The sequence below is a fragment of the Lipophrys pholis genome (assembly GCF_963383615.2).
Source record: "Lipophrys pholis genome assembly, chromosome: 5".
Lineage (NCBI taxonomy): Eukaryota > Metazoa > Chordata > Actinopteri > Blenniiformes > Blenniidae > Lipophrys > Lipophrys pholis.
Genome location: NC_137628.1, coordinates 13,207,675 through 13,231,956, shown reverse-complemented (window position 1 = coordinate 13,231,956; position 24,282 = coordinate 13,207,675). Strand labels below are relative to the sequence as shown.

Here is a 24,282-nt window from a genome sequence, read left to right as displayed (position 1 = left end):
GTTGTTGTTGTTGTTTTTTAAGAATGTTAGATATTTTAACTATTTTTTTGCCATTACAGTATACCACTTTATTTTTGCTGTTTTAGCTGATTTTGCATTTTAAATAGTTTTAACTGTTTTTGCCATTTTGTCATTTTACCTGTTTTGGTTATAATAGCCTTTTTGGTGATTTTTTATTATTTTAGTTTTAGTGTTTTAACAGTTATACGTGGTTTAGCCATTTAGTTTTTGGATACATTTCCGAGTTTCAGCCATTTTAGCAGTTTTAGCCATTTTAACCATTACAGCAGTTTTAGCTATTTCAACTGTTTTTGTGGTTTTCATCCGTTTAGCCATTTTAGCTGTTTTAAGCATTTTTGCGATTTTTGTCAATTCAGCTGTTTTGTTTATAATAGACATTTAAGCAATTTTAAGTTATTTTACTTTTAGCATTTTCACAGTTATACATGTTTGACTGTTTCATTCATTTTGGTTTTGGTGGAGTTTCATTGTTTTTACCATTTTAGCACTTTTAATAGTTTGATCTATTTCAGCTAAATTTAACCAATTTGTTATTTTTATCCATTTTGTAATTTTGGCCATTTTACCTAAGGACCAGTCTTGAGGCAACCTTTTTAAAGTATTGCTCTTGATTCAGTCTTGTCCCCTTAAAGTCGTTGTCTTGGGTGCTCAGGTCTTTACTTGTTTTGTTATTTTTTTTACAATATGAAAAAATAGTTATATAGTTTGAATAATAAAACTGATGCATTTCACTACAATTGACTGCTTACATCAAGGTTTTATTATAGGAAAAGCCCTTGTATAAACTGAATATTTTCATTGCAATTTTAGTTCTTTGTACAGTGGGACTGTTTAGTTGGCCAGTTTTGATCCGGGAATAGCATGTTTGACAAACGTTTATGAGGCAAATTCCATTATTTCAGGGCAAAGCCTACTTTTTTGGGGGGGAATCAGAGGAGAGACTTGGCTGGTCATTCATTGTTACGACACGTTGTGTAAGCATTCATTCAGTGTTCAGGGTGCACCTGTTATCAGGGACAATTGCAACCCTGCAATTGTAACCATGACAAACATGTAATTACTTTATTCATATGCCATAACAAAACATAGCCACCTGCGTCCGTTTACAACTTTACAGGCTTACTATACAGAATACAGAATACCATGTATGATTTACATTCAATTAAAAAAGAAACTAATATATGTATGTATTATCAAAAATAAATAAACTGTGGGTTGAACATTTTAATTGTTTTGACATTGATGCATTTAAAAGAGGGATTATGAGTTATAAAGACATCTGTCATTGCTGTTGCACACTCGCAGCTTCAATCACAGCTCGAACTGTTCAGTGAACCTTTAAGCAAAGAAAAACAACCAAACATGACTTCACTTCAGGTCTGTACCCGGCCGGTCACCATGGCGACACTGTTATGTGTGATTATCCTTGACGCTGCCTTAGCCTGAGGCCAAATGGGCGGTGGATTGTGTGACTTGTATGAATGTGCGTGTGTGCGGACCAGAGGGTGGGGCCTGCTTTTTCACTCTGCACTATTTCCCTCTATAGTATAAACAGTGGTTGGTAGGACCGGGGAGATGACCCAGTTGCCAAAATATGACATATACAGGAGGAAAGCATGGAAACTGTTGCCACAATTAACATTTCACTGCAGCAAAAGCGATCCATTTTATTAACAACATGTGACTAATGGATTTTAAAGTGCACGGAAAAGTTCAGGGGAAGGATTTAGGGTCTGTTTTGAATCGCGGAGCCTTTACTTCGCAACAATGACTTTTCAATGAAACTGTGCAGAAAACGGTTTCCTTTTCTGTGAGGCTTCAAACCAAGTTATGAACTCCTCAATGCAAATCACAGGATCATGTCGACCCACACACAGTGATGGAACTATTAGTTATTTGGAGTACTTGTATATCATGAGTATTTCTTCCAAGAATGTAATTTCTATAATACTAAAACACTACTGGTGACACAATGATCCTTGGCATCATTTGTAAGTATTCCTTTTCAATTGTCATTGGGAGGTGATTTTCTGTTGTGGCAAAAAGGCATTAAAACACTTCGATCCCATCCAGGTATGGCTACTAAAGTTTACAAGCAAGCCCCGGCCTCTCCATTCTCACAAATCTTTCAAATATGGGCTCAGTTTACACGAAAACGGACATTGTTTTCAAAAAGCTGCTGTGTAAACACGAAACCTCTCTGAAAACGAAAACCACCAAAAATATGCCTTTTCTCTTGAAATTTTGTGACGTGAACAGGGCTTTGGTTTCAAGATGTCACTGTCACTCCGAGCAACCCACCACACAAATAAACACACAAAAAAGAAAACATGGGCCAGATTAGCTTGTAAGTGTAGGAACCTAATGATTATATTGGAAGGACTTACATTTTACATATTGCAACTTTCCAAAAACACTTCTTTGTCACATTCGCTTTAGTCTTTCTCCAGAACTTGTCACTTCCCCTTTCTCTCATGGGAATTTAAAAACTTTGACATGTAATTTCCTCAATTAGAAGTGGGACCTTTTCCAGTAAGACCAGAATATTTTACTTCCAACGATTATGGTGGTGGTCTGAAGTGAAGCTTGGCCAAAAATAGGTGACTTGGATATGTGAATGAGTGCAGCAGCAGCAGTAGCAGCAGCAGCAAGTTGTACACACAGCTTCCAAAAAAGAAAATAGGTCATCCCTACATGGAACACTTCAAGACACCAAAAAGGAACAGGTCAAAGTGTCTATAATTAGACTCACCGCTTCACCCTGACTGTTATTTCTTTCTCTCCTGCATGTTTACTCTGAGTCTGATTTTCTTTGTTAGTGCTGGGATGACTTGGCTCAGTGCACGTGTTGTTTATTTCTACCAACTCAAAACATTTTCCTGCTGCATCACCGAATTTGACTCAGTCTTTCCAGTGAGGTTGATCCACATTCAGCTGTAGTAGCCCTACAGTAGATGAGCAACACTGAGGTTTTTTGAGGTGGTTTAAAAAAAAAAGAAAAGAAAGAAATGCAGGAAGTTGTATTTGCCACAGATTACAATTCTCTTTGAGCCAACCTTGACATTCACAGCATTCACAATGGGTCATTTCCACCTCCGATTGTCCTGAAGTGTGTTGGGATGCCTTTGTTGAAAGCTAATGTTTAAGCTTGGAATCACAAACGCCTCTGTCACGCATAGTCCAGTTTGAAAACTTAATCTACAAGCTACAATTAGAGTCTGGAACACTTGATATCACTTCACTCATCATCTTTGTATTTTATGATTACACCAAAATATTTTTACTTTGGGAACAATGCAGCACACTGAGAAATGTGGTGAATGGCTTTATATCAAGTGCAAAATGACACAGCGAGTCCGTTTTCAAGGATTTTAGATTATGAGCAGTGTTTGGAGCAACATAGAGTAATATCCTAATGTAATGTCACTAACTGGTTCTGCTTTTAAAATACAGACGTTTTCACAAGAGTTTTAGAGGAGCCATTCACACAAAAACTGCTGTAGAGTTGCTGTCTCTTTGTCCTATTTCCTGTTCCATTCGCATGAGCACTACCCAAGATCATGTCTTAGGCTCCGTTTACACAATAATATCTTAGGTTATCAGAATAAGTGCTATCTGCGTGTTGTTAGTTTATCTCAGCTGTTTGATTGCTATTATCTCCTCAAAGGAGTATGCCCCATAGCTACCTCATGATATGTGTGTCACGATTTGACTCCCAAATGACTGACATAACCTGAGATGAGCTCAATGAGTGAATCATTTCTTACACTGACCCACACAATCCTGGCAGCTCAGCTAAGGTGTCACAACAAGGCTATAATGATACAACACATTGTTAATACATCCCAGGCCAGTGGGCTGAAGCTCTGCAGCATGTCACTTCTTCTTTTTATGACTCCCTGTAGCTTTCACAAAAAAAAGTCTGATTTATAATGTTGATTTTAACTAGTTTCTCTGAGGAGACAAATGGGACTCTCAGATATCACATCCCAACATGTCGTCAAACAACAAAACACAATGTTGAAAGTACTAAAATGCTGAAACAGCTTGAATAGCTAAACTGAATGAAACAGCGAAAAAAAGGAATAAAAGGCTCAAAACAGATTTAAAACAAGCTTCAATCAGACTCCAAAGAGACTCAAGACAGGCTGTTTGTTTAGACAGATTCAAAACAGGCCCCAAACAGGCTAAAACAGACTAAACAGGATCAAAACAGGTTAAAAAAAAGAAAAAGAATTAGGCACTAAACAAGGGTCAGACAGTCTCAAAACAGGCTCCAAAATGGCCCAAAACAGACTAAAACAGGCTGTAAACAGGTTCAGAACAGGTTCAGAAGATCAGAATAAAAACAGGTAAAACACCTCAAACAACCTCAATGTCCCAATTCGCTGAAAAATAGCCAAACGACCTCAAATGGCTGAAACTGAAATTTTTTTACATTTTTGCTGACATGCAGCTCAGAACCTGCAACAAACTTGATTTCAGTCCAGAAACATCTTAGCCAGTGTGATATTTCTGTCTTTTTTTTTTTTAGTGTCAAGAGTGACGTTTATCACTCCAGCTGTGACTTTTTCACAGGACAGGATGAGAGGAAGTGGAGCCAGGAGTGGAGGGGCGGAAACAGGATGAGGGCAAGAAGGAAGGAAGGAGCCGGGCCAGGCCAGGCCAGGATGGGATCCAGAGAGAAAAAAAAGAAAAGAAAAGAAAAACCAGGAATAGAGAGAAATGGGTGGAACAGGATGGACAGATGTGCAAACAGTAAGAGAGGAGGGTTTGCTGAGTGTGCATGTTTCCTTTTTTTCCTAGTAACACCCCACATTGATCCATTCTGTCCATTTGTGTGTATCCTTTTCAAATACATTTTTAATGAGTGCTGAAAATAATCCATCCACCAATCTCGGTCAGATTTCCATTTCCTTTTCGGGGGAAGCAAAAGTTGAACTGCAGAGGTTTTGAGGTGCGTGTCCGGGAAGAGCACACGACAAGTAATCTCTTTGGTTACATCGCCATGTCCCTTCTAACAAACTCCCCATACTCAAAACCATCCCCTTATCAATACAAGTATGCCAACCACTACATCACCATGTGGCTTGCAATCATATCCTAGATAAAGTGAGAAAAACCTATTTTGCTGCCAAAATCAGCAGTTTTCCCAGATATCTAGGAGTGAATGATACTGACATTACAAGATTAATTCATCTCCATTTTTTCTGCAGATTTTTTTTCCTCGCAGTGAGCTTGTTAGCTGTTTTTTTTTCCGTTGTTGTTGTCAACTGAGAAATGGGACTTTCCCAATTTGTAATTTTCCAAGTTCCCATCTGCACGCCTGCATTTCTGATTTGTACGTAGAAGAGAAGATTGTGCACATTTGGTTTTGTTATACATGCCACGGGAGAATTGTGTGCAGCTTTGTTGGGTTGTCACCTTGGTGACAACGGTGAAGTGTTTAGTGATCTGTTATGGTCCTTAGCGGACTTTGGCCTAGTTTCTGTCGGAATTTTCCATCCACACAAAATGATCTGCATTTTCAGTCACACCGACTGCGAGCCCACGTCATGAATGGGATAATAAGTTGTTACTCCTTGGCTTTGTGCTTTTCCCTTTTTATGCTTCAAATAGATGGGAAAAAAAAGCTACAGGTTGTGCACAGTTTGTTGCCATGGCAACGGGTGAGGCCTTTCCATCCGGCCACGAGCCTGCACAGTGCGCATGCGCTCTCAGATAGGAAGACAGAGAAAACATGTCGCTGGAAGACCCGTTTTTCGTCGTGAAGGGGTGAGAAACACAATAAATTGATACGTGGAAGTAACGCTAAATACAAGCGTTAAGCCGCGAGAAGCCACGTTGGTCGGTGACGCGTTGTCTCCTTCAAGGAAAAAGTTACACGACAGGAGTTAGCTCCGCGGCTAGCTGTGCTAGGTAGCATCAGTGCTAATTGGTGGTTATGCGTTTTTATGTTTCTAAAGCTTCACGGAGCTACAACTAAGGACATCGAAAGCGCCGAGATTTGTGTTTGTGTTTGCTTGGCTTGGCTGTCACGTAGTTTGCAATCCGCTGTGGAGTTTGGGAAGGTGTTTGTTTGGGTGAAACGAGGGGCAGATGTGGCGAGAGAGTGCAGCCCGACACAGAGCCAGGTGGTCGGTGGAGGTAAATACTTAAAAGTTTCTGTTCTGATAACTCTTTCTTTTATGTCTCTTTGTGTATCCAGGGAGGTACAGAAAGCCCTGACCCGGGCTCGGGGCCTGTATGACAGATGGGAGGAACTCTTGCAGGAGGGTACACAGGTACGTACAATCATGCTACAACCATATTGAAGTGCACATATTGCAATCAACACACACTGAAAGGGACACAGTGTCATTACTCGGTTAAAACACTGATTTTCCAATTAAAAAGTCCTAAGATTCTCCATTTAAAACGACAATAACGGATCAAAACGTGACACGAACTCCCAAAGAGTTGTATAATGGGCTATTCAGGTCAACAGACCGACAAACTGAGACGAATATTCTTAGTAAGATAGCTAAAGGTATAAAACAAAGATATGAAAATGTATACATAGAGAATGGATGTACACTATCTTTATGTACTAGATGATCATGCTTAAAAGCTTCCGAATGCAGAGTGACCTCTAAGTGAAAACATGGCAGCAAACAAATCCAAACTATGGTTCAATCTGACCAAACATTTGAGTGTATAATGGAAATTGATGTGAAATGTTCCACGCAACCATATTGTCTCGATAAATGACCCCAGATTGCTGTTTATGAGACACGATAATACACGAAGTGACTTGAACTTGACACAAGAGAAACTATGTGACAAATCACTAAATGGTTGTTTTGCTTTGTGTCCTTTTCTTTCTGGGCGCACCAGTCTACAGAAGGGCCGATAGAGGCATTTCATTTGCTCCCCGCACCAAGGGACACTTTATTTAATCATCTGTTCTTGGGTGATCTTGCCAATAACGTCAAACTCTCTAGTATTTAATCATTTACGCTTCCCAAACCTGAGTTTCTAACTGATCACACTGCTGTTGAAAACATGCTGGCTTATGTTATCTGATTGGAATTACCTTTGCCAATCGGCTATTATTTTCATCCAAATACTTTTTGACTTTTTGCTCTTACTTGTGTGTTTCTTTGAGCTTTATGTTGATTTAATTTGTTGTTGTGGGTTTTTTTTTTAACCTTTGCTTTACTAAATTTTAGAAGTCACATGTCTTCTGTTTGATTTTGTAATTTCACATCTGGATCACACTCTGTGTGGATCAATCAAATGTTAATTCAGTTCATGAAATGCTCACAAAGCAAAACGCTCCTGTGCACTTTTTAAGGTGGATGTCAGATGTTTTATCTGAATTACAAACCTCCAACCACAAGCTCTAGAAAGTATTAATCTAGAGTTTACATATTGATCCATGTTGATATTGGTACAGGACATGATTTCTAGGAGCTAATAAATATGAGCAGGGTTTGTTGTGGCGCTACATCAGTGAGTTGTTGGATGAAACCTGAATGCTAATTCAGAGCTCATGTTGTACTCATCACAAAACTCCAGCAGCTTCATAATTCAATGATAGGATTCCTCTTTAATGATTATCATTCAGAGGCTGTGTGGGATTCCAAATGCTTTTTTTTTTTTCCTTATCAGGCTTAAACAACAAATGGTTAGACACATTTTAAAGAAGAAATCATTTGCTTTCAGATGCAAATGTAATCTGCAAGCTGAATCCTGTTGAGAAAGTATTTCGCAATAGAAATAGTTTCTGATATTCCCATTCATCATATCACATTTCACCTCAGGCCCTGGATCTAATTTAAAAGTAGGGCATATTGCTCAACCTGAAAGCTATTAAGAATGCATCATCTTGTTATGCAATGACTTGTATTGTTGCCAGCGTGTTCCCTTTTTACCCATTTTGTTCAGCGTGGCACGATGAAATTACATTTCTGTGGATTGTGAGTGTATTTAAAAGGCACGTGTGTCCAGTTGATTGATTGTGTCGGTGGTATTAAACAAGCTATGCAGAGTGAATATCCTCATGTGTTTCTCAGGTGAGTCGAGACGAGCTGGACTGGAGCACCAACGAGCTGAGAAACTGTCTGCGAGCCATCGACTGGGACCTGGAGGACCTCAGTGAAACCATCAGTATCCTCAAAACTGGAAGCCCACATCTTCACATGACCACTTTTGGAAAAAACAAACACAGCCTTTGTATCGTGCTCACACCCTCCCTTCCTCTTCTCTCAGAGGGTTTATTAATCCACTAAAGGTCAGAAACATGAAAAGAAAGTCAGTATTTGGTTTAAGAGAATGTTTGGATAAAGACAAACATTTGGAGGAGGGCCGACAGCTGTTTGTTAAAAGTTTTAGTTGAGACTCATAACTGTGGTTTATATACTTTATAACAGGAAGCTGCTTCTGTTTGACAGCGGTTTAAAAGGTCCTGTCAATGTGAGAAATGCTTAAACTAACCTGATTTTGATCCGGATATCAAATCTTTTCAAAGTTTTACTCTCATGACCTGTTTACACAATGTTTAAAGTGAAAACGCATCGTTTTTGCATTTTTCTTTGAGAAAGCGTTTGTGTGACGTGAAAACAATGTGCATGGAAAAGTTGCGTTTTCCCACGTTTCCATGGAGACCTGGTGTTTTTGAAAAGTTGCTTTTCCCCTCATTTCCACTTAGATGGAGGTGCAGCATTATTTGAAAAGTTGTGTTTTCCCTCGTTTCCACTTGGTCGGACTAGGAGCATTTGCAAAAAGTTGTGCTTTCCCGTTTCCACGGAGACAAGTCAGAGCATTTTTGAAAAGTTGCATTTTCTTCCGTTTCCTCAGAGCGCTTTGGAAAAGTTGCGTTTTCTGTCATTTCCACGGAGGTGTAGTTGCAGCATTTTCTAAAAGTATTATTTTCTCCCGTTTCCACAGAGATGGAGTTGGAGCATTTTTGGAAAAGTTGTGTTTTCCCCGGAGACAGTCAAGGCATTTTTGAAGAATTTTATTTTGCCCTGTTTCCATGAAGTCATAGCATTTTCAAAAAGTTAAGTTTTCCCCCATTTCCACTGAGACAATCTAAGAGCATTTTTAAAAATTGCGTTCCCTCCCCGTTTCCATGGAGACCAAAGTTGTGTTTTCCACCATTTCCACAGAGACGAAGTGGGAGCATTTTTGAAAAGTTCCATTTCCCCTTGTTTCTCCGGAAACGCCGTCAGAGTGTTATCGAAAAGTTCCACCCTGGGAGCCATTTTAAAAAAAGTTGCATTTTCAGTCACTCCGAGCATCATTGTCAACCGAAAAGCAACAATAGTTTTCAGTTTTCACTTGAGAAGGCCGTGTAGTTTTTCCACTAACGTCCATGTTCAGTACTCTGTAGAGTCGAGTTTTGTTAAAGATACGAATCCTTGACGGTCTCAGGCATCGTGGAGTCCAACCCGGGGAAGTTCAAACTGGGCGACAATGAACTCCAAGAGAGAAGAGGCTTTGTGGAGCGAACCCGGAAATCTGTGCAGGTAAATCCAAAATGTAAAGCTTTCAAAATGCGTGAATGCTCAATAATCAAATTGACAACGTGTACATTTCAAGAAGTTTTGTTCAAGAGGGAAGTCTTACCATAATTCTTAGAACCTTGGAAACTGCTACCCTGGAAGAATGTGGTGCATTTCTGAGAAACCTTCCACTTCCTGCTCCTGAGGAGCCTCCAGTGCTCGTCCTCTCCCTCATAATGCCTCACTGTGATCAACAGTTTGTTATCTCGATAGAAGACCTTTCTGTCTGAATTTTAAAAAAGTGTAACAGTGTGAAGACAAAGCGTCTTCTTGATGCTGGTTTACCGTATCCGTCCAACTCCACCAGAGTCATCGGATACGGTCCATCCTGTTTACGCAGTAGTAAAAGCATCCGAACAGCCAGAAGACTCGAGGAGTCAACTGAAAGTCACATGAGTGCAGGATTATTCAACAAACTGCCGCAGCGGCCGACAACAAAGGCCCGATTTTATTAACTGAGCTTTCAGTTAATTCAATGAAAAGACACATGAAAGTCTTCGTGAGTAAGTTCTGATTATCTGCTGTGATGATATGTGAGCAGTGCAAATACTGACGACTTTTACTATTACTGCTACTCTATTGATACTTTCCCACTATTGGTTGTACTTAATTAAGACCTTTTCAGCAATCCTCGCACTTTATCAAAACATTCACTAATTATTGCCCCTACTTTGTTGATACTTTTTCACGTTTACTGTTAGTACACATACATATTATTCTCTCTCTCTCTCTAAATGTAAATGTACACTTTGTTGTTAAATTCACTCTGAAGTCCTCCATTGTTGTTGTCGTTTTGCTCACACACGTGCAGAAAAGCTTCCTGTGTGTTTTAAAAAGATATTATCTCGTGAGCTAATTGGCTCAGTGTCTCATAGTTTCTTTCAGCTGGACTTTGATAGCGCTCAGCCTCTGGTTGCAGATGACGTCGGCGTCGCTCGCTCTGTAGTTTACCGCCTGCTGCAGTGGACTGGTGTGTTGTATTTTGGAGCTGGTTTCCATTAGCTACCACAAAGTACTTTGGCCTGGAGACAGTTACGCAAACAGCCTGGAAGATTGTCGTCGTGTTTTGGAAACCCCCCGATGAATTGTGCGGACACGGCGCTCCGCTTCCCATACGTTACCACATGATCAGCTCGTCGATAGTGATGGATCTGGGATGATGTGCACGCTGCAGACATAAGAGAAAATTTAAGTGTCCCTTTCCAACACAACTTCCAACCGAAGGTCTTAAAATAGCGCTGAGTCATCCTCGCCAAACAAAGGCGGGAACAAAAGGCTTGTCTGACATGTGGACTTACCGGCCTGCCGTCCACACACAGCCTCAGTGTCATTAATGAAAGCATCAGAACGGGAGAGCTGGAAAAGATTTGTTTGTGTGTTTGTAGGACATGAAGGAGCAGTTGTCCAGCCCGTCTGCTGTGGCTCAGGTGGAGGAGAAGAACAGACAGGTGGGTCAGTGTCAAAACAACACAACTCAAACATTTTGTGAACACACTTTTTTTTTTTGTTTTTTTTTTCCTTCTTTCAGGTTTGGCCACATAACAAGCCATTGTAAGATACGTTCAGAAAAGTTTCGCATGGCAACATTTAGAAAAAGATGTCAGTTTCCACAGAAGCCGCAGCTATGCTGAAAACAAGGTAGTTAGCATTCAAGGCCACGACAAGCCGTTGATGGTTGTTTTTAAAATGAAACTACGGAGACTGAGCTTTTTCGAAAAGTTGTGTCTTCAGTGGCTCCGAGCACCATCGTCATGTCGATGGACCCCAAAACCCTCCCAAAGTTTTCACTTGAAAGCAATGTCGTCCAAACAAAGCTTTAGTTATTGTTTGCGCTGGGGAGAGGATTTGTGTTTATTGTGGGAAGCACTTTACGGATGAAATTTGATCTTGGAAGTTTTGACACACTAAAACTTACATTGGTCCAATCATAAACGCACACATATCCTCATTAACACACTCGTGTTCTCACCATAGCTCTTATTTGTGTTTGTGTTTGTCCAGACTCTGCTGGCTTCCACGGGCCAGGACCGATCGACCGGACTGGAGCCTCATCTGGTGTCGGCAAACTCCAGATACATCCAAGAGCAGCAGGAACAACAGCAGGTAGAACCAGAGAGAGGGAAATAATAAGGAAGGGAAGAGCTGCATTGTGGGAGGGGCTCGAAAAAGGGTAATAAGGGAAAGTGTTAAGTCAAATGACGAGACGCATGAGGCCTAACCGGTTCAGTTTACAAAAAAAGTGAATCTCATCCTGTCATGAACGAGAGGATTTAACAAAATGATCCTGACGAAGAGGAGATCTGTGTCTGTTTCACACCGAGAGAAGAGAGATTTAAATACAGGTGCTCAGTGTCGGTTTGGGTTTCCTGCGGTGTGGGCCGACTGCGGCGCGCGACGAGGATACTGTGTCATCACACATCCTGTGTCAGGCTGCGGTTTTAACCGGGAAATGAAACGAAGATGTGGTGCCGGTAGTAGCGTTAACTCCCCCGAAACAAGGCGCTCTCATGTCTGACCTTGTAGCGTTTCATCAGCTCTCCCGGATACCGTGCATGTGCAATCGCTCAAAGAGGCGACGCTCCGCCCGCCTCCCTTGAATATAAATCGTTAAGTTTCGAGATAAAGATGTGCTTCGAGAACAGAGGAGACTCGGGCAAGCGGAGTGAGTCGAAGGTGTGATGTCTTCGAAAGTCAGCGTGACACGACAGTCCGTGAGGGGGAGAGTTTATAGCCTGTGAGAATGAGTCATTCCTGTGTATGGACTCACTTTGAGTCGCACTGTGAGGTCGTCGGGTCAAACCTCAAGACCTCCTGAGCTGCGTCAGTCGCCTTTGATTTGCACCTGGTATAATTTAAGGTTAAAAGTGGTGTGACCTGGCTTTAAATAAACGTTCTTTTTGCACGTACAAATAGAGGCCGCTTTCGATTGCAGTCGTTTTTTTTTGAAAATGGATTGTTGATTCGTGGAAATTTACCCCAGTGGTGTGTTGTTCCATCACGTGTGCCAGCGGAGCAGGTGTTTACTGTGTGGTTTCTGCTATTTTGTTCTCATTTTTCTTTATCGCTTTCTGTACTTTCAACTTCAAATGTCTGTTGCCTGTATTGAATTAATGAAGGGAGATGTGATTTGAGACTTTTTATTTACATTTTCTGTTTTTTGTTTTTTTTTGTGTCTGGATCCTTTTCTAGCTTGATGTAGATTCCTCTATATCAGAGGGGTTAAACACATTTCAGTTCGGGGGCCACATACAACCAACTTTCTTCTTGATAGTGCAGAACTGCTGATTGATTGGTCCAGAGGGAAATTCAAGTGTTAAGCAGATTACATACAACAACAAAAAGACAAAACAGGCAGGTTAGTGACGAGGATAACATTAAAGGTTAGTATACACTCTGAAAAACATGCAGTACAGTACTATAAACAAAACATGTCTGTTTAGAATCTTTAAAGTCATTATACAGTATTTGCACATTTTAACACATTTCAGATAAGGCCCTTTGATTTTAAACGTTCATGTTTTTCTTTATTGTGGGGCAGAGTTGATTTAAATATCTATATTTTCACCAAACCAATTACTCCAGGAAATGAGTACAATCTCAACATAAAGGCAATTTTAATTATGGAAAATTCAGGGAATTGTCCCCAAAACGTCTCCTCTCGCTGTTGCATTATGCATGTTTTTACAAACTCTCCCTGGCAGCCTGGCCCTCAGACTGATTTTCTAGTAACCAGGTCGCTCTTTCACGGCAGCATCACTGATGTCTCAGCTCGAGTCTCAGTGTTGTGTTTGTGTTTGATACTCTGTAGAATTTTTTTTAAGTCAATCTTTTCTTTGGAATTTGTAAAATGTTCTTGCTGGATTGGAGCCTCTTGCAGGTTCTTTTGGCCGACGGGCCTTATGTTTGACACCCCGGCATTAAAGAGATCGAAACAGGAATAATGTACTAATTGTCATGTAGTTAACTCTTCACTTGTCACCAGCTTTAGTAGCACGTGTCGGCATCGTTCGCCTCTTTGATCACCAGGATACTGTCGTCAGTTACGAGCCGACTTGACTTGTTATTGTCACACCCGCATTAACAGTCAGAAGCAAACAATGCATGCCGACATGTGTGTAAGTTTCTTCTTCTTGCTCCTCCTTACATTACTATGTCGCCTCATCTGGAGTAAAAAGACCTGCTGAGTATCCAAACACATGTAGTAATACATCAACAAAAGGTCTATTGGAGGACTGAGGTGAAAGTTGTACAACCACATGGGAAGTTCACTGTGACCAACTTCTCCTAATCTAACCAGATGAACTGATGGTATCAGTCAGCGACAACACACACAGTCCAGGCGGAGGCATACTTTATGATTATGTTTTCTACAATTATATTTATGCTCATCGTAATGATTCCACTCTAAGGCTGCGTTTACGTGACGACATTTCAGGTGAAAATGCCAAGTTTGGGCGTTTTCGTTTCAGAAAAGTTTCGCGTTTACACGGCAACGTTCTGAAAACGACGTCCATTTACATGGCGACGGCAGAAAAAAATGAAAGTGATGTCGTTCGCATATCAGACCATGAGTTGGCACTGTTGTTGGCACACGCAAAGAATAATACTCTCTTAAACATCCAAACGTTGGGTTTTCATTGGTTTTCCAAGGAGTCGGAGTGGTTTAAAACGGTTGCATTTTCAGTCGCTCCGAGCACCGTTGTCGTGGAAACGGACACTCAAAACACCGCAAACGTTTTCTGCTTTCAGACGTGCCCTTTTGTTTTGTTTTTTTTGTTTTTTATTCAGCCAAGAATATATGATAAACAGAATCTTCCTGAGGTGTTGGATGGTTTCCCCCTCATGTTTATGTTCAGAGTGCAAACACTAATAGGAGGTTTACAAACTTGACTCAAACTACTGTAAAGTGTGTTGATCAACTCGGTAGCTTCTTGTGTTCAACAAAAGTGTGTGTGTGTGTGTGTGTGTGTGTGTGTGTGTGTGTGTGTGTGTGTGTGTGTGTGTGTGTGTGTGTGTGTGTGTGTGTGTGTGTGTGTGTGTGTGTGTGTGTGTGTGTGTGTGTGTGTGTGTGTGTGTGTGTGTGTGTGTGTGTGTGTGTGTGTGTGTGTGTGTGTGTGTGTGTGTGTGTGTGTGTGTGTGTGTGTGTGTGTGTGTGTGTGTGTAGCTGATCGTTCAGGAGCAGGACGAGCAACTGGAGTTGGTGTCGGGCAGCATCAGAGTCCTGAAAGACATGTCGGGGCGGATCGGAGACGAGCTGGATGAGCAGGCTGTGTGAGTTGGAACCCGTAACACCTTTTCAATGAACCCAAAGTGGAGAGTGCGTTTCCTTTTCAGCTTCACATGCAGACATGTAGTCACGAGTGTCGTCCTTCATTCTGAATTTCTGGAAAGCCAAAAGTTGGCCACAGCGTTTTGGATTCGACCAGTTTCCTCCCTCGCTGCAGCCTCCCATCGCCCACGTGAAAATCTCCTGCAGACTTCAGCAGCACGCGTCAAGTTCAGTCACACTCTGGCACGAGCCGAGGCGATTAGTCAGTCCGTCAGGCAGAGAATTAATCAGCAGTTAGTTTCCTCATCATGCGACAGCTGCAGTCTGCCAACGGAGGAAGTGCTGGATTCTGTGTGAAGTCCACAACAGATGACAACAGTATAAATAACTCAGTGAAGCTCGGCGATAAAAGACATTCCAGGGAACGCAGGATGACTTGTTTAAAATCAATCGACGGTCTGCGACCAGTTTGCTTAATAGGACTGGAGCGGTCGCCGAATAAGGAAAGTGGTCACTCGATCTTCGGTATCGAGCAGTTTCTCGCCTTCCAGGCCGCTCACAGTCGCAAGGGTTTGTAAATCATTCAGACACTTTTCATTCCACTTGTAGTAACTCTGAGTGACTCGCCGTCGTCATTTTGTGAAGAAGAAGAGCTTAAAACTCACCGTTTGATCTAAAAGCCGCGTGCGTCTCTTCACCGCAGCATGTTGGGGGACTTCGGAGACGAGATGGACCAGACGTCGTCGCGCATGGACTCGGTGCTCAAGAAGCTGGAGAAGGTGTCACACATGACCAGCAGTGAGTTCACACACAGAAATATCTCTTTGATTCGGTTTTATAAAGGAATAACTAGTTCGATGTAGCGCCCACGGTCCCACCTGAACCAGCAGGAGGTTTATTCAAAGTTGTTTACTCTTAATATGATTATGTGATTGTTCTTGTCCACCACAGCCAAACTGTAGAAACACAGCAGCTTTAAAACACTTCAGTTCATCCTAATGAGCTGCCGCCTCGTTCTCACTCAGAAATATATGGAGAATAACATTATATAGCTAATTATGATACTTGGTGTATATAATCATTTTTTGCACCACTAGATGGTGCTTGAATACCACTGGTAGTCTGTGTGCCAGAGTTTTGAGAATCAGTCGCTGTCTCGAGCAGGGGTGTCAAACATAAGGTTTGTGGGCCAGAAGCGGAGCGCAGGACGCTGCAACAGGTGGCCGACTCGGGTCCGAGGCGTTAGGACTCTATTTCTCCGTTCGGCCCACTCCAGATGGGATTGTACCGGGTGTGGCCTCGGATAAACAGGATGAAACATCAGGCCCACTAAAATCCCGTCACGTAAACTCTTCCACCTGATTGGATCGTGGTTGTGTAACTCTGTTTCTGATCTTAAGTTTCCATGTAAACTCCATCCGATTGGTTCCCAGCCGGAGCTTTGTGTCTGTTGCATAATGTGACGTTCACACACAGTAACTTATTGTCTTCTCTTCCTGATCAAACTTTCCATGAGGTGGCAGTTTTGGAAGAGACTCAAAAAGAAACTGAAATGTCAGGTGTCACAGAGCAAAGCATTGTGGGATTGATCCATCATCTCAATTGGATGATTATTAACTCGCGTCAATCTGATCACTTATTTCATGTAAACTGCACAAGCTGATCTTCAGTCCGACCGGTAAAAGACGTGGCTTAACTTCAAAATGTTGAAGTTTCCCAGTTGAGTGGGGGAACGGACGTCCTCCGCCGTGGTGGTGAAGGTTGTGTTGAGTTCTCCTCCTTCGTCGAGGAGGTAAACCTGGGGAAGAGAATTGTGTTACGCTGGCGTCATGACGCCGCGCAGACTGCATGACTCGGTGTCTGCGGCTCGTCACATCCCCACTCACCTCCGTTAACCTGAAGTAAACACCCCCCCTCCCCCTCCCCCGCCCGCAGGTCGCAGACAGTGGTGTGCCATCGGCGTGTTGGTTGCCATCCTCATCGTGGTCCTCATCCTCTTCTTTGTGCTCTGACGTGAGCGACCTCTGACCTCCAGCCGATAGTTCATCCTCCTGTCGAGGTGGGACGGACAGATCGGAGGGGACCCCCCCCCCCTTCCTTTCTTCACACCAAGGACAAAAGCTGCTGTAGTTTTTCACGTGGGGAGGGTGAACTAACATTAAGAAAATAAACCACGGTACCTGACTGGACACTGCCGCCGCCGCTGCATTAAGAAAGAGCATTTGTTACCTACCAGTTAATGTTAGGGGGGGGGGGGGGGGGGTTCAGTGTTGCCTTAATTATATTTTTATACCTTTTTTTTTTTTTTGAAATGTGCATTATGTTCACGTGCCTAGCGAGGAATCAGGGTGGGAAACGAGGGAGCGGCCGAGAATTGTGACGGCTTCTTTTGGTACGGTCAGATCGACCCCCCCCCCCCAACCGAGAACTGCAGGTATACACGCCTCCGTGATCATCATCATCATCATCATCATCATCCAGCCGCTCTGTATGAAGGCTGTTAGTGTTTAACAAACGCTCTCATTTCCACACACACACACACACACTCTCATTTTGAGGTGAAGTCAGGTCTGCAGCCGCCCGACGCGATTGGCTGAGGCTCCGTTTCTCTCGACGGGCGACGAGAAGCAGCCTCTTTTATCCAGAAGTGTTGGCGAACGAGAGGAGGAATAGTTGCTGGGCAGGAAGCGTGCACACAAGGCCCAGAGTCAGGCTGACAGCGCCCCCTGCTGGATGTCCCGCCTCATCTTGTTTCTTTGTTTCTATGCGCGCACACACACACACACACACACACACACACACACACACACACACACACACACACACACACACACTCAATGGAGGGTTGCAGTGTTTCATTATTAAATTAGCTTTTTTTTTTTTTTTTCCTTTTTCTATGTAAATACGAATGATCTCTGTGCTTCATCACTACTTTATTTTTATCCAAATATGAATTTTTGCTTTTATGTTCCTTCAGTAAATGTATTTTTTTTTTGTTTCTCCCTCACTGGGGTCAGATTCTGTTTTCTGGGGGGGGGGTGAAGAGCAGCTCCCACTGCTTTTCATGTGTGTTTTAATGTGCTGTTGCATATTCAAGAAGGATGGAGTGGAGGGATATGAACTAAAACCTTGGGAGAAGTGGCTGTGGGAGGGAAAGAAGCAGCCGTGTGGTTTGCAAAGACTTCTGCCAACAGAGCAACGCTCTGGAGGTTAGGAAACACAGGAGGTTTGTTAGAAAAATGTCTTTTCACCTGGAGAAGTTTTAAATTTATCTCATGAGACTGACATGTATTTTATTTTATTTTTTTACCAAATCTGGCGTTTGAAAACCAAAAAAAGCCGTCGGAGTCTGTTGCACCCTGAAGAACAAAGATGTGAGAAGACTAAGGAAAATGGATGTTGCCGTGTGTGTAACATGGTTTTATTGGTGTCGGTGAGCAAATTAAGGCCCCATTTACGCGACTACGTTTCAGTGAAAACCGCCAAACTTCCGTTGTGTTTTGAGGCCCCGTTTCCATGACAACGGTGCTCAGAGCCTTTGACGCCACATCTTTATCAATGGTTCTGGCTTTCTGCGTACACCGACACCGCTTCCGAAACGAAGCAAGAAATATTATTATTACCGACACAACAAAATGTTCTAAATTGGAGAAACTCAAACTTTTGTCTCACGGTTGCAGATGAAAGAGTTCGTCATAAAACAAGCAGAGGAAACGCAGCAACTCGCATTTTTCTGTGATCTGTCAGTATTTAACATATTTAACTGTGTTTAGGCTTTACTTTTGTATTCTCCCAAGTAAAGTCAGTTCTAAGAGGTGATTGAGGAAAGAATAAAACCAAACGTTTGCAATGTTTCAGAAGAAAATCCTTCACCAAAGTCTGAGAATGAGAATAAAATGGGGAAAGGTTAAGAAAAAGGTTGAAGCCATGTGAACGTTTGCATAATGTGGCCGTTGTGAGAATACTGAGAGAGAAAAGATGATTTAACCTGTGTCGCATTATGACAATGTTGAGGAAAGAAATGGACAAATGAATAGAACCTGAATGACTTTTGAAATTTAATATTGAGAATATTGTGAATTGTGGGTTTATTTGTAAGGTATTCAATATTTTGAGAATAAAGTTGCGGAGTGAAAAAAATGAAGACTGAAGCTCATTGAAATTTTGTCAAACAGAGAAATGAGGGTAAGTTTTTATATTGATAAAGTGGTGAGAATATATGTGTGCCGTGCAGGAACGGACTTTTCAAGACAAATGTACTCGTGAAGGGATTTTATCTCCACGCTTGAACTTTTTGCCCAAATTTTTCTCTTTTTTTTTTTTTTTTAACTTTTTTGATAGCAGCCCAGCCTGCCATCGCACCGGGGAAGTAAAAAATAAAACCACAGATTTTACTATTGAGTTTATTGTAATGCTTATTTCATTCAAATAACCCCTCCTCAGGTGTTCTGAATCCACCAGATACTTTCACATGTGACCAGTGACAGTTGTTGAATATCCGACCGTTCTGGAACGTGTGACGGACCTCGGAGGAGGTGTGAGTTCCAGAATGTTTGTTTGGAAAAGTCACATTCAAGATCTCTCATACCATCTAGAACCAATGTGTCAAGAGTTCGATTGTGTGAGATTTCTACTTTAGTACACAGTTGTAAAGTTTTGGAGCCTCGTGGAACGCTCACAAATCCCTTCAGCAACACCGGGGATGGAAACTCGATTTCCAAGTATTGATGTGAGGGTCCTGTAAAAAGACATGGGGAACTTTTGTGTCAAAATAAAAAAGTTTTTTTTTTTTTCTCCAGAGTTGACATTTTCAAAAAGAAAATCTAATTATAGAGATAAACAAACCAAAATCATTTTTTGCCTACTTTTTTTTTTCCATTTAAGTAGAAACGATCAGCCGAGAGGCCCGATGGAGAGCAAAACGTCGGCCCGGACTGAATCCACAGCAAACAATGACACCTTCCTTAAAATACTAGGTGATTCAGAAAAACTGCACGGCAATACTTCATTGAACTCTTGTTAACTTATTATGCAAGTTAAAATGTGAGATTTCCTCAGTGTTTCTTTGTTCTTGATAACTTGACCGCCGTATTGACTTTGGTACTCTGGTGAAACCCGGACTGGCTTTTTTTTTTTTTTCTTTCGGAGGGTTGGAGCATATAAACTGCCTTTTGGGTGCTCTTTGGCTAAAAAAAATCCACCACAGTTGTATCACATCAGGCGCACAGGATTAGAACACGGTAACTGAGGAGTCTCGCCTTCTTTAAACCTCAGGATTGCAGTCCGGTGCTCCTGACTGGTGAACGGAGCGTGAACGCCACGGTGAGATCCGAAGAGCTGCCCCGGGGGTCATCAGATAGAAGATTATAGCAGCTTCATGTGTCTGCCAAGTGATTTCAAAAGATCTCAAAGCAATTTCAACTCCTCCATTTCACTGTCCGGGAAATGGTGGAGGACATTCAAAACAACTGCGAACACGACCAGGTCCGGCCGTACAAGTAAGTTCACCCGGAACACATGGAACCCTGAAATATCACTATTAGTGAGCAGAGTGTCCTCACTGTTTCTTCAGCTACAATCTGTATTTTTGTTGTTTAATGAGTAAAACAAGGTTCATTTTTGTTGTTCACCTGCTATTTTTTTCCACACGACTGTATACGAGAACCTGCACACAGCAGGAGGCATCAACCCCACGTCCAGATCCAGATCTTATAAGATTTCTTAGAAGTGTTGAGTGTGTTTAGAAGCTACAATAAAACGTGCTCCATCAACAAAATGTCGTGTTATTCTGGTTCAAATCTCTTATCAACGAGCTCCCTCCGCAACTTCTCCGCAAAATCTAAAACGTGGCCGCACCCTGTTCCAAAAGCGGCTCCAGCACTTTCTGAAAATAACCAGTCAGGAGGCCGACGGCGTCACATGCGTTAAGACATCCTGTGAAACTCCGTCTGAGTGAGAGACCGGCCCTGACAGCTCCGATGACTCTATTCTCGAGGAGACAAAGGAGCTTCCATCCAGACGGTACGAGTGGACTTCAGCTCTGGCCGGGTATGGTGACTTACATTCTTCTGCACCGACATAAAACATCTTCCTGTGGGAGGAAATAATCGCTGGACGTATAGATCCAGAAAAATGTTGCTTTGGATCATCATGGTTGGTGCATGGACACTTAACAGGGTCTCGACAGTTGGTTTTTGAAATGCCCAACAGCTTTGGGCAGAACAAATAGAAGCTCCGCCTCCTCATTGATTATGGTCAATAACCGAGGAAACCCTGCTTCCGCCACCACTTCCTGAAACGTCACAAGAGCTGCGCCGTTTCTTTTGGTCTAATGTGTCACCGCAAAGTGAATTTGACCCGAGAACAGACCTTCTGCTTCACACCATCTCTGATTTGACGAGGCCTTTCTGCAGTTTCCCTACGTCCGAGTTTCTTCCTGGCTTCCTTCCATAAGTCGTCAGGAGAGTCGAAACGTGTCAGTGGCTGTGAGTGATGGCGTCTCTCCGTGTTGGCACTGTGACGGCAGCTTTTCACTTCATGATGGCTTTGATGGACTCCAGCGCTCCACGAGCCTGTTGGACGGAGGGGGTGCGACTTCTATTTAGTCACCTAAATAAACACAAAGTCTATTGTGGTCAAATGTAAAGATAGAAAAAAAAGATCAAAATAGAGAGAGAAACAACACAGAATTAAAATCAGAATCACTTTAGAATGTAGAAAGTTTTGTATTGACCTTTTCTTTCTTCCCCCCCAATTACATCGTTTTCAAGATATAACTTAAAATTTCCTTACCATTTTCAGGTTGAACCTAAAAGGCACTAAAACGTTCAGGTGAACCTGAAGTGACCTTCTCTAGACTTTAGAACGACCAACCCTGCAAAGGCTAAATTCACAATGTGGTTGATCTGTGAATGGACTAATAAATGTCCCCGGTCAATTAGAAAGGGTATTTAAACCGTCCTCCTCATCACGCCGGTCAGTTTGACATCATGAGACCAAGGACCATCAACTGCACTTCACCATTGGGGGGCTTCTAGCAGGAAGTTCTCCGAGGGACCTGAGGTCCATGGTAGCAGTAGGAAACAACAGTAGGGCCGACAGTGAATGTTCCGTTACACTGATGACTCAATGCTTATCACTGATATCAAGTCGAGCAGACGGTTTAAACTAAGAGCAAGAGAGCTGAAATCTGGCAACTCCGATGTTCAGACGACCCCCCCCCTCACCCCCACCCCCCAGAATCACCTGGATGGACGTTACAATAAAGACAACGAAGCCATGAGGTCAGTCCCGTTTGTTACAAACCTTTTTATTAAGATACTCCGACTTCTTTTTTTTTTTTTTTTTCTTTCCTCATTTTTAATCAGCCTGGTTTCTTTTTCTCTTTACAGTAGTTAATGTGCAATTATCTTTATTACTGGGTCACAGTTAGGAATTCACAAAGTTATTGGCACTTGGAACACATGAGGGAAACACTGGCATGTACACGGGGGGGCGGGGCGGGAGGAGGGGGCGGGGTAATCTGTCAGATGATGGGGGGGGGGGGGGGAGGGGCTGAGGTGGGCACACGGGCGGTGTGCACGTGGTTGTGTGTGTTGGGGTGAGGTCGGGTATTTTCTTTGACATCAGTAGACGCTACTGCATTGTTCATAGTTTCTCTTTTTTTCCTTTTTGTCTGTTTGGTTGTTTTCTTTTTTTTTTACTTCCAAAAAGCTGTTTGTAGTTCACCTTTTCCACTTTTCTGGATTATGAAGAATAGTAAAGAATAATACCTCATGCTGCGAGTGCACATCTAACAATCAAACTTTGATAGTGCTTCTATGTCGTAATGTACAGTTTATATATTTATATATTTATAGCGGGAAAAGAAATTGCGGGGGGGAAAAAAAGAGAGAAGAAAACAAAAGGAATTCTGCGAACTAGTTTCACCCGACAACACCAGAGACAAGGAAGCGAAGGAGTAAAAAATAGTCATTCACGGTAGCTATGATCATGTGTAACCCCCCCTTCATCCTCCCTTCACCCCCCCCTCCCCTTTTTTCTGTAGGTAGGATTCTGAGGTAAGACTGTGTTGACGTGGACTCTCGGCTTCGTGTCCCGTTTATTTCCTGTAAAAACCCTGCACTGGTACGCGTTGGGATGGCCCGGCGCGGCGCTCTGCTGAGGCCCGCTGGGTTTGTTCCTGACAAAAGAAAAAAAAAAAAAAGCTACAAAAATAACAAAAAGAAATGATGTACCTGCTTTGTAGCGGCAGCCGGCGGCGCCGAGGTTTCTGTAGGGATTAAGGTCTGCTATGGCTGAGAGCTCCCGAGGTAAACTGGTACTTTTTTTTTTTTACTTTTTTTTTTTTTTCTTAAACTGCATCGCCAACGCGAAGACGCGCCGCACGCGTCGTCCTGCAACACTTCCTGAGAGTCTGCAGGTGGTGGGCGCGAGCCTCCGCGTCTCAGAGGTTATCCCGTTTTGTATTTTATGTATACATATACAGTATATATTCATATATATATATATATACGCCTGTCTGTCTGTCTGTGTGTTGTCTCTGGTGTGTGGGGACTCGAGAGGGTGGGGGAGGGGGGGTGGGGGGGGCAGAGTTAATGTTCCTGGATAGAAGAAGTAACAGATGAGCGGGGAAAGACAATGTAGGGGGAGGACAGGGGGCGTTTGAAGGGGGATTGGGGAGGGGAGGGGAGGGGGCGGGGGATAAAACCACAAGGTGTTGCCATGAGATTCCAACCTGGAGTGAAAACAAGAGTCATGACCTCCCGTTTTCCCGCTCACTTCCGTTCTCAAGTTTTAGCCAGTTTAGAGTTTTTTTTTTTTGCAAATACACACAACAACACGACTGTAGACATTCCTCCAGATCTCAGCAGGGTCCCTACACGGGGAAAAATCCCTCCCCCCCCCACACACCCTCTCAAAACCTCCACCAACTGGAGGCACAACGGCCACAGGTCGGCAACACTTCCTGGCAAGTTCGTTTCTCTGCAAGATCATCTTCAATTTGGGTATTTCTTGGGGTCTACATGAGATGTTTAGAGGGGAACGTTGCATAATTCCAAGTCTTTCCTCAGCGAGACATCAAGCTGATGAATCCAGAAGCTATAGGTTTACCCTGTGGTGCGAAACGTTAACTATGTCGCAGGGAAGTTTGTGCTCAGGTTTCCTTTAAATCCGCCTCCGCTTTTAGGACTCATTTGTCATTTATTTGCAGGAAAGACCGTTGCTTGTCATGTGAACGTTTCAAATCAGACGTCCCAAATTTCTTGTGGAGAACTGGCGAGGAGATCTGCATGGGGGGGGGGGGGGGGGGGGGGGGGGACCCACGAGCGTCGTAAGGACGCGCTTTAATCAGTTTTGTAGGGAAGGTTGACGCTTTAAGACGTGAGGGTTTCCCAGATGAGCGTCACCCTCCCAAGTATCCAAAAAGGAACATTTTGTACT

The 24,282-nt window shown here is 42.7% G+C and overlaps 1 protein-coding gene across 3 annotated transcripts; it reads left to right on the top strand.

Annotated features, from left to right (window-relative positions):
• Positions 1-5,668: 5,668 nt before the first annotated feature.
• Positions 5,669-20,607, top strand: stx10 (syntaxin 10). 3 transcript variants are annotated; one of them, XR_013935392.1, is made up of 10 exons: positions 5,669-5,796; positions 6,230-6,305; positions 8,079-8,172; positions 9,439-9,533; positions 10,955-11,017; positions 11,571-11,672; positions 14,734-14,840; positions 15,542-15,636; positions 16,774-17,396; positions 17,682-18,971. XR_013935392.1 is itself a non-coding variant. In XM_080464681.1 (9 exons), exons 1-9 carry the CDS (start codon positions 5,762-5,764, stop codon positions 20,139-20,141), a joined length of 696 nt encoding a protein of 231 aa, XP_080320807.1. In that variant the 5' UTR covers positions 5,669-5,761; the 3' UTR covers positions 20,142-20,607. The 3 variants fall into 3 exon arrangements, 2 of the variants coding, with proteins under 2 accessions (XP_080320807.1, XP_080320806.1); XM_080464681.1 differs by lacking the exons at positions 16,774-17,396; positions 17,682-18,971 and adding an exon at positions 20,113-20,607; XM_080464680.1 differs by having other exon boundaries at positions 16,774-18,971.
• Positions 20,608-24,282: the final 3,675 nt, after the last annotated feature.

Excerpts from the sequence above, each read along its gene's own strand:
- stx10 (XM_080464680.1), top strand. The coding sequence starts at position 5,762 with ATGTCGCTGGAAGACCCGTTTTTCGTCGTGAAGGG. Across the intron at positions 9,534-10,954 it reads GAACCCGGAAATCTGTGCAG|GACATGAAGGAGCAGTTGTC; the intron begins GTAAATCCAAAA and ends GTGTGTTTGTAG. Across the intron at positions 11,018-11,570 it reads TGGAGGAGAAGAACAGACAG|ACTCTGCTGGCTTCCACGGG; the intron begins GTGGGTCAGTGT and ends GTGTTTGTCCAG.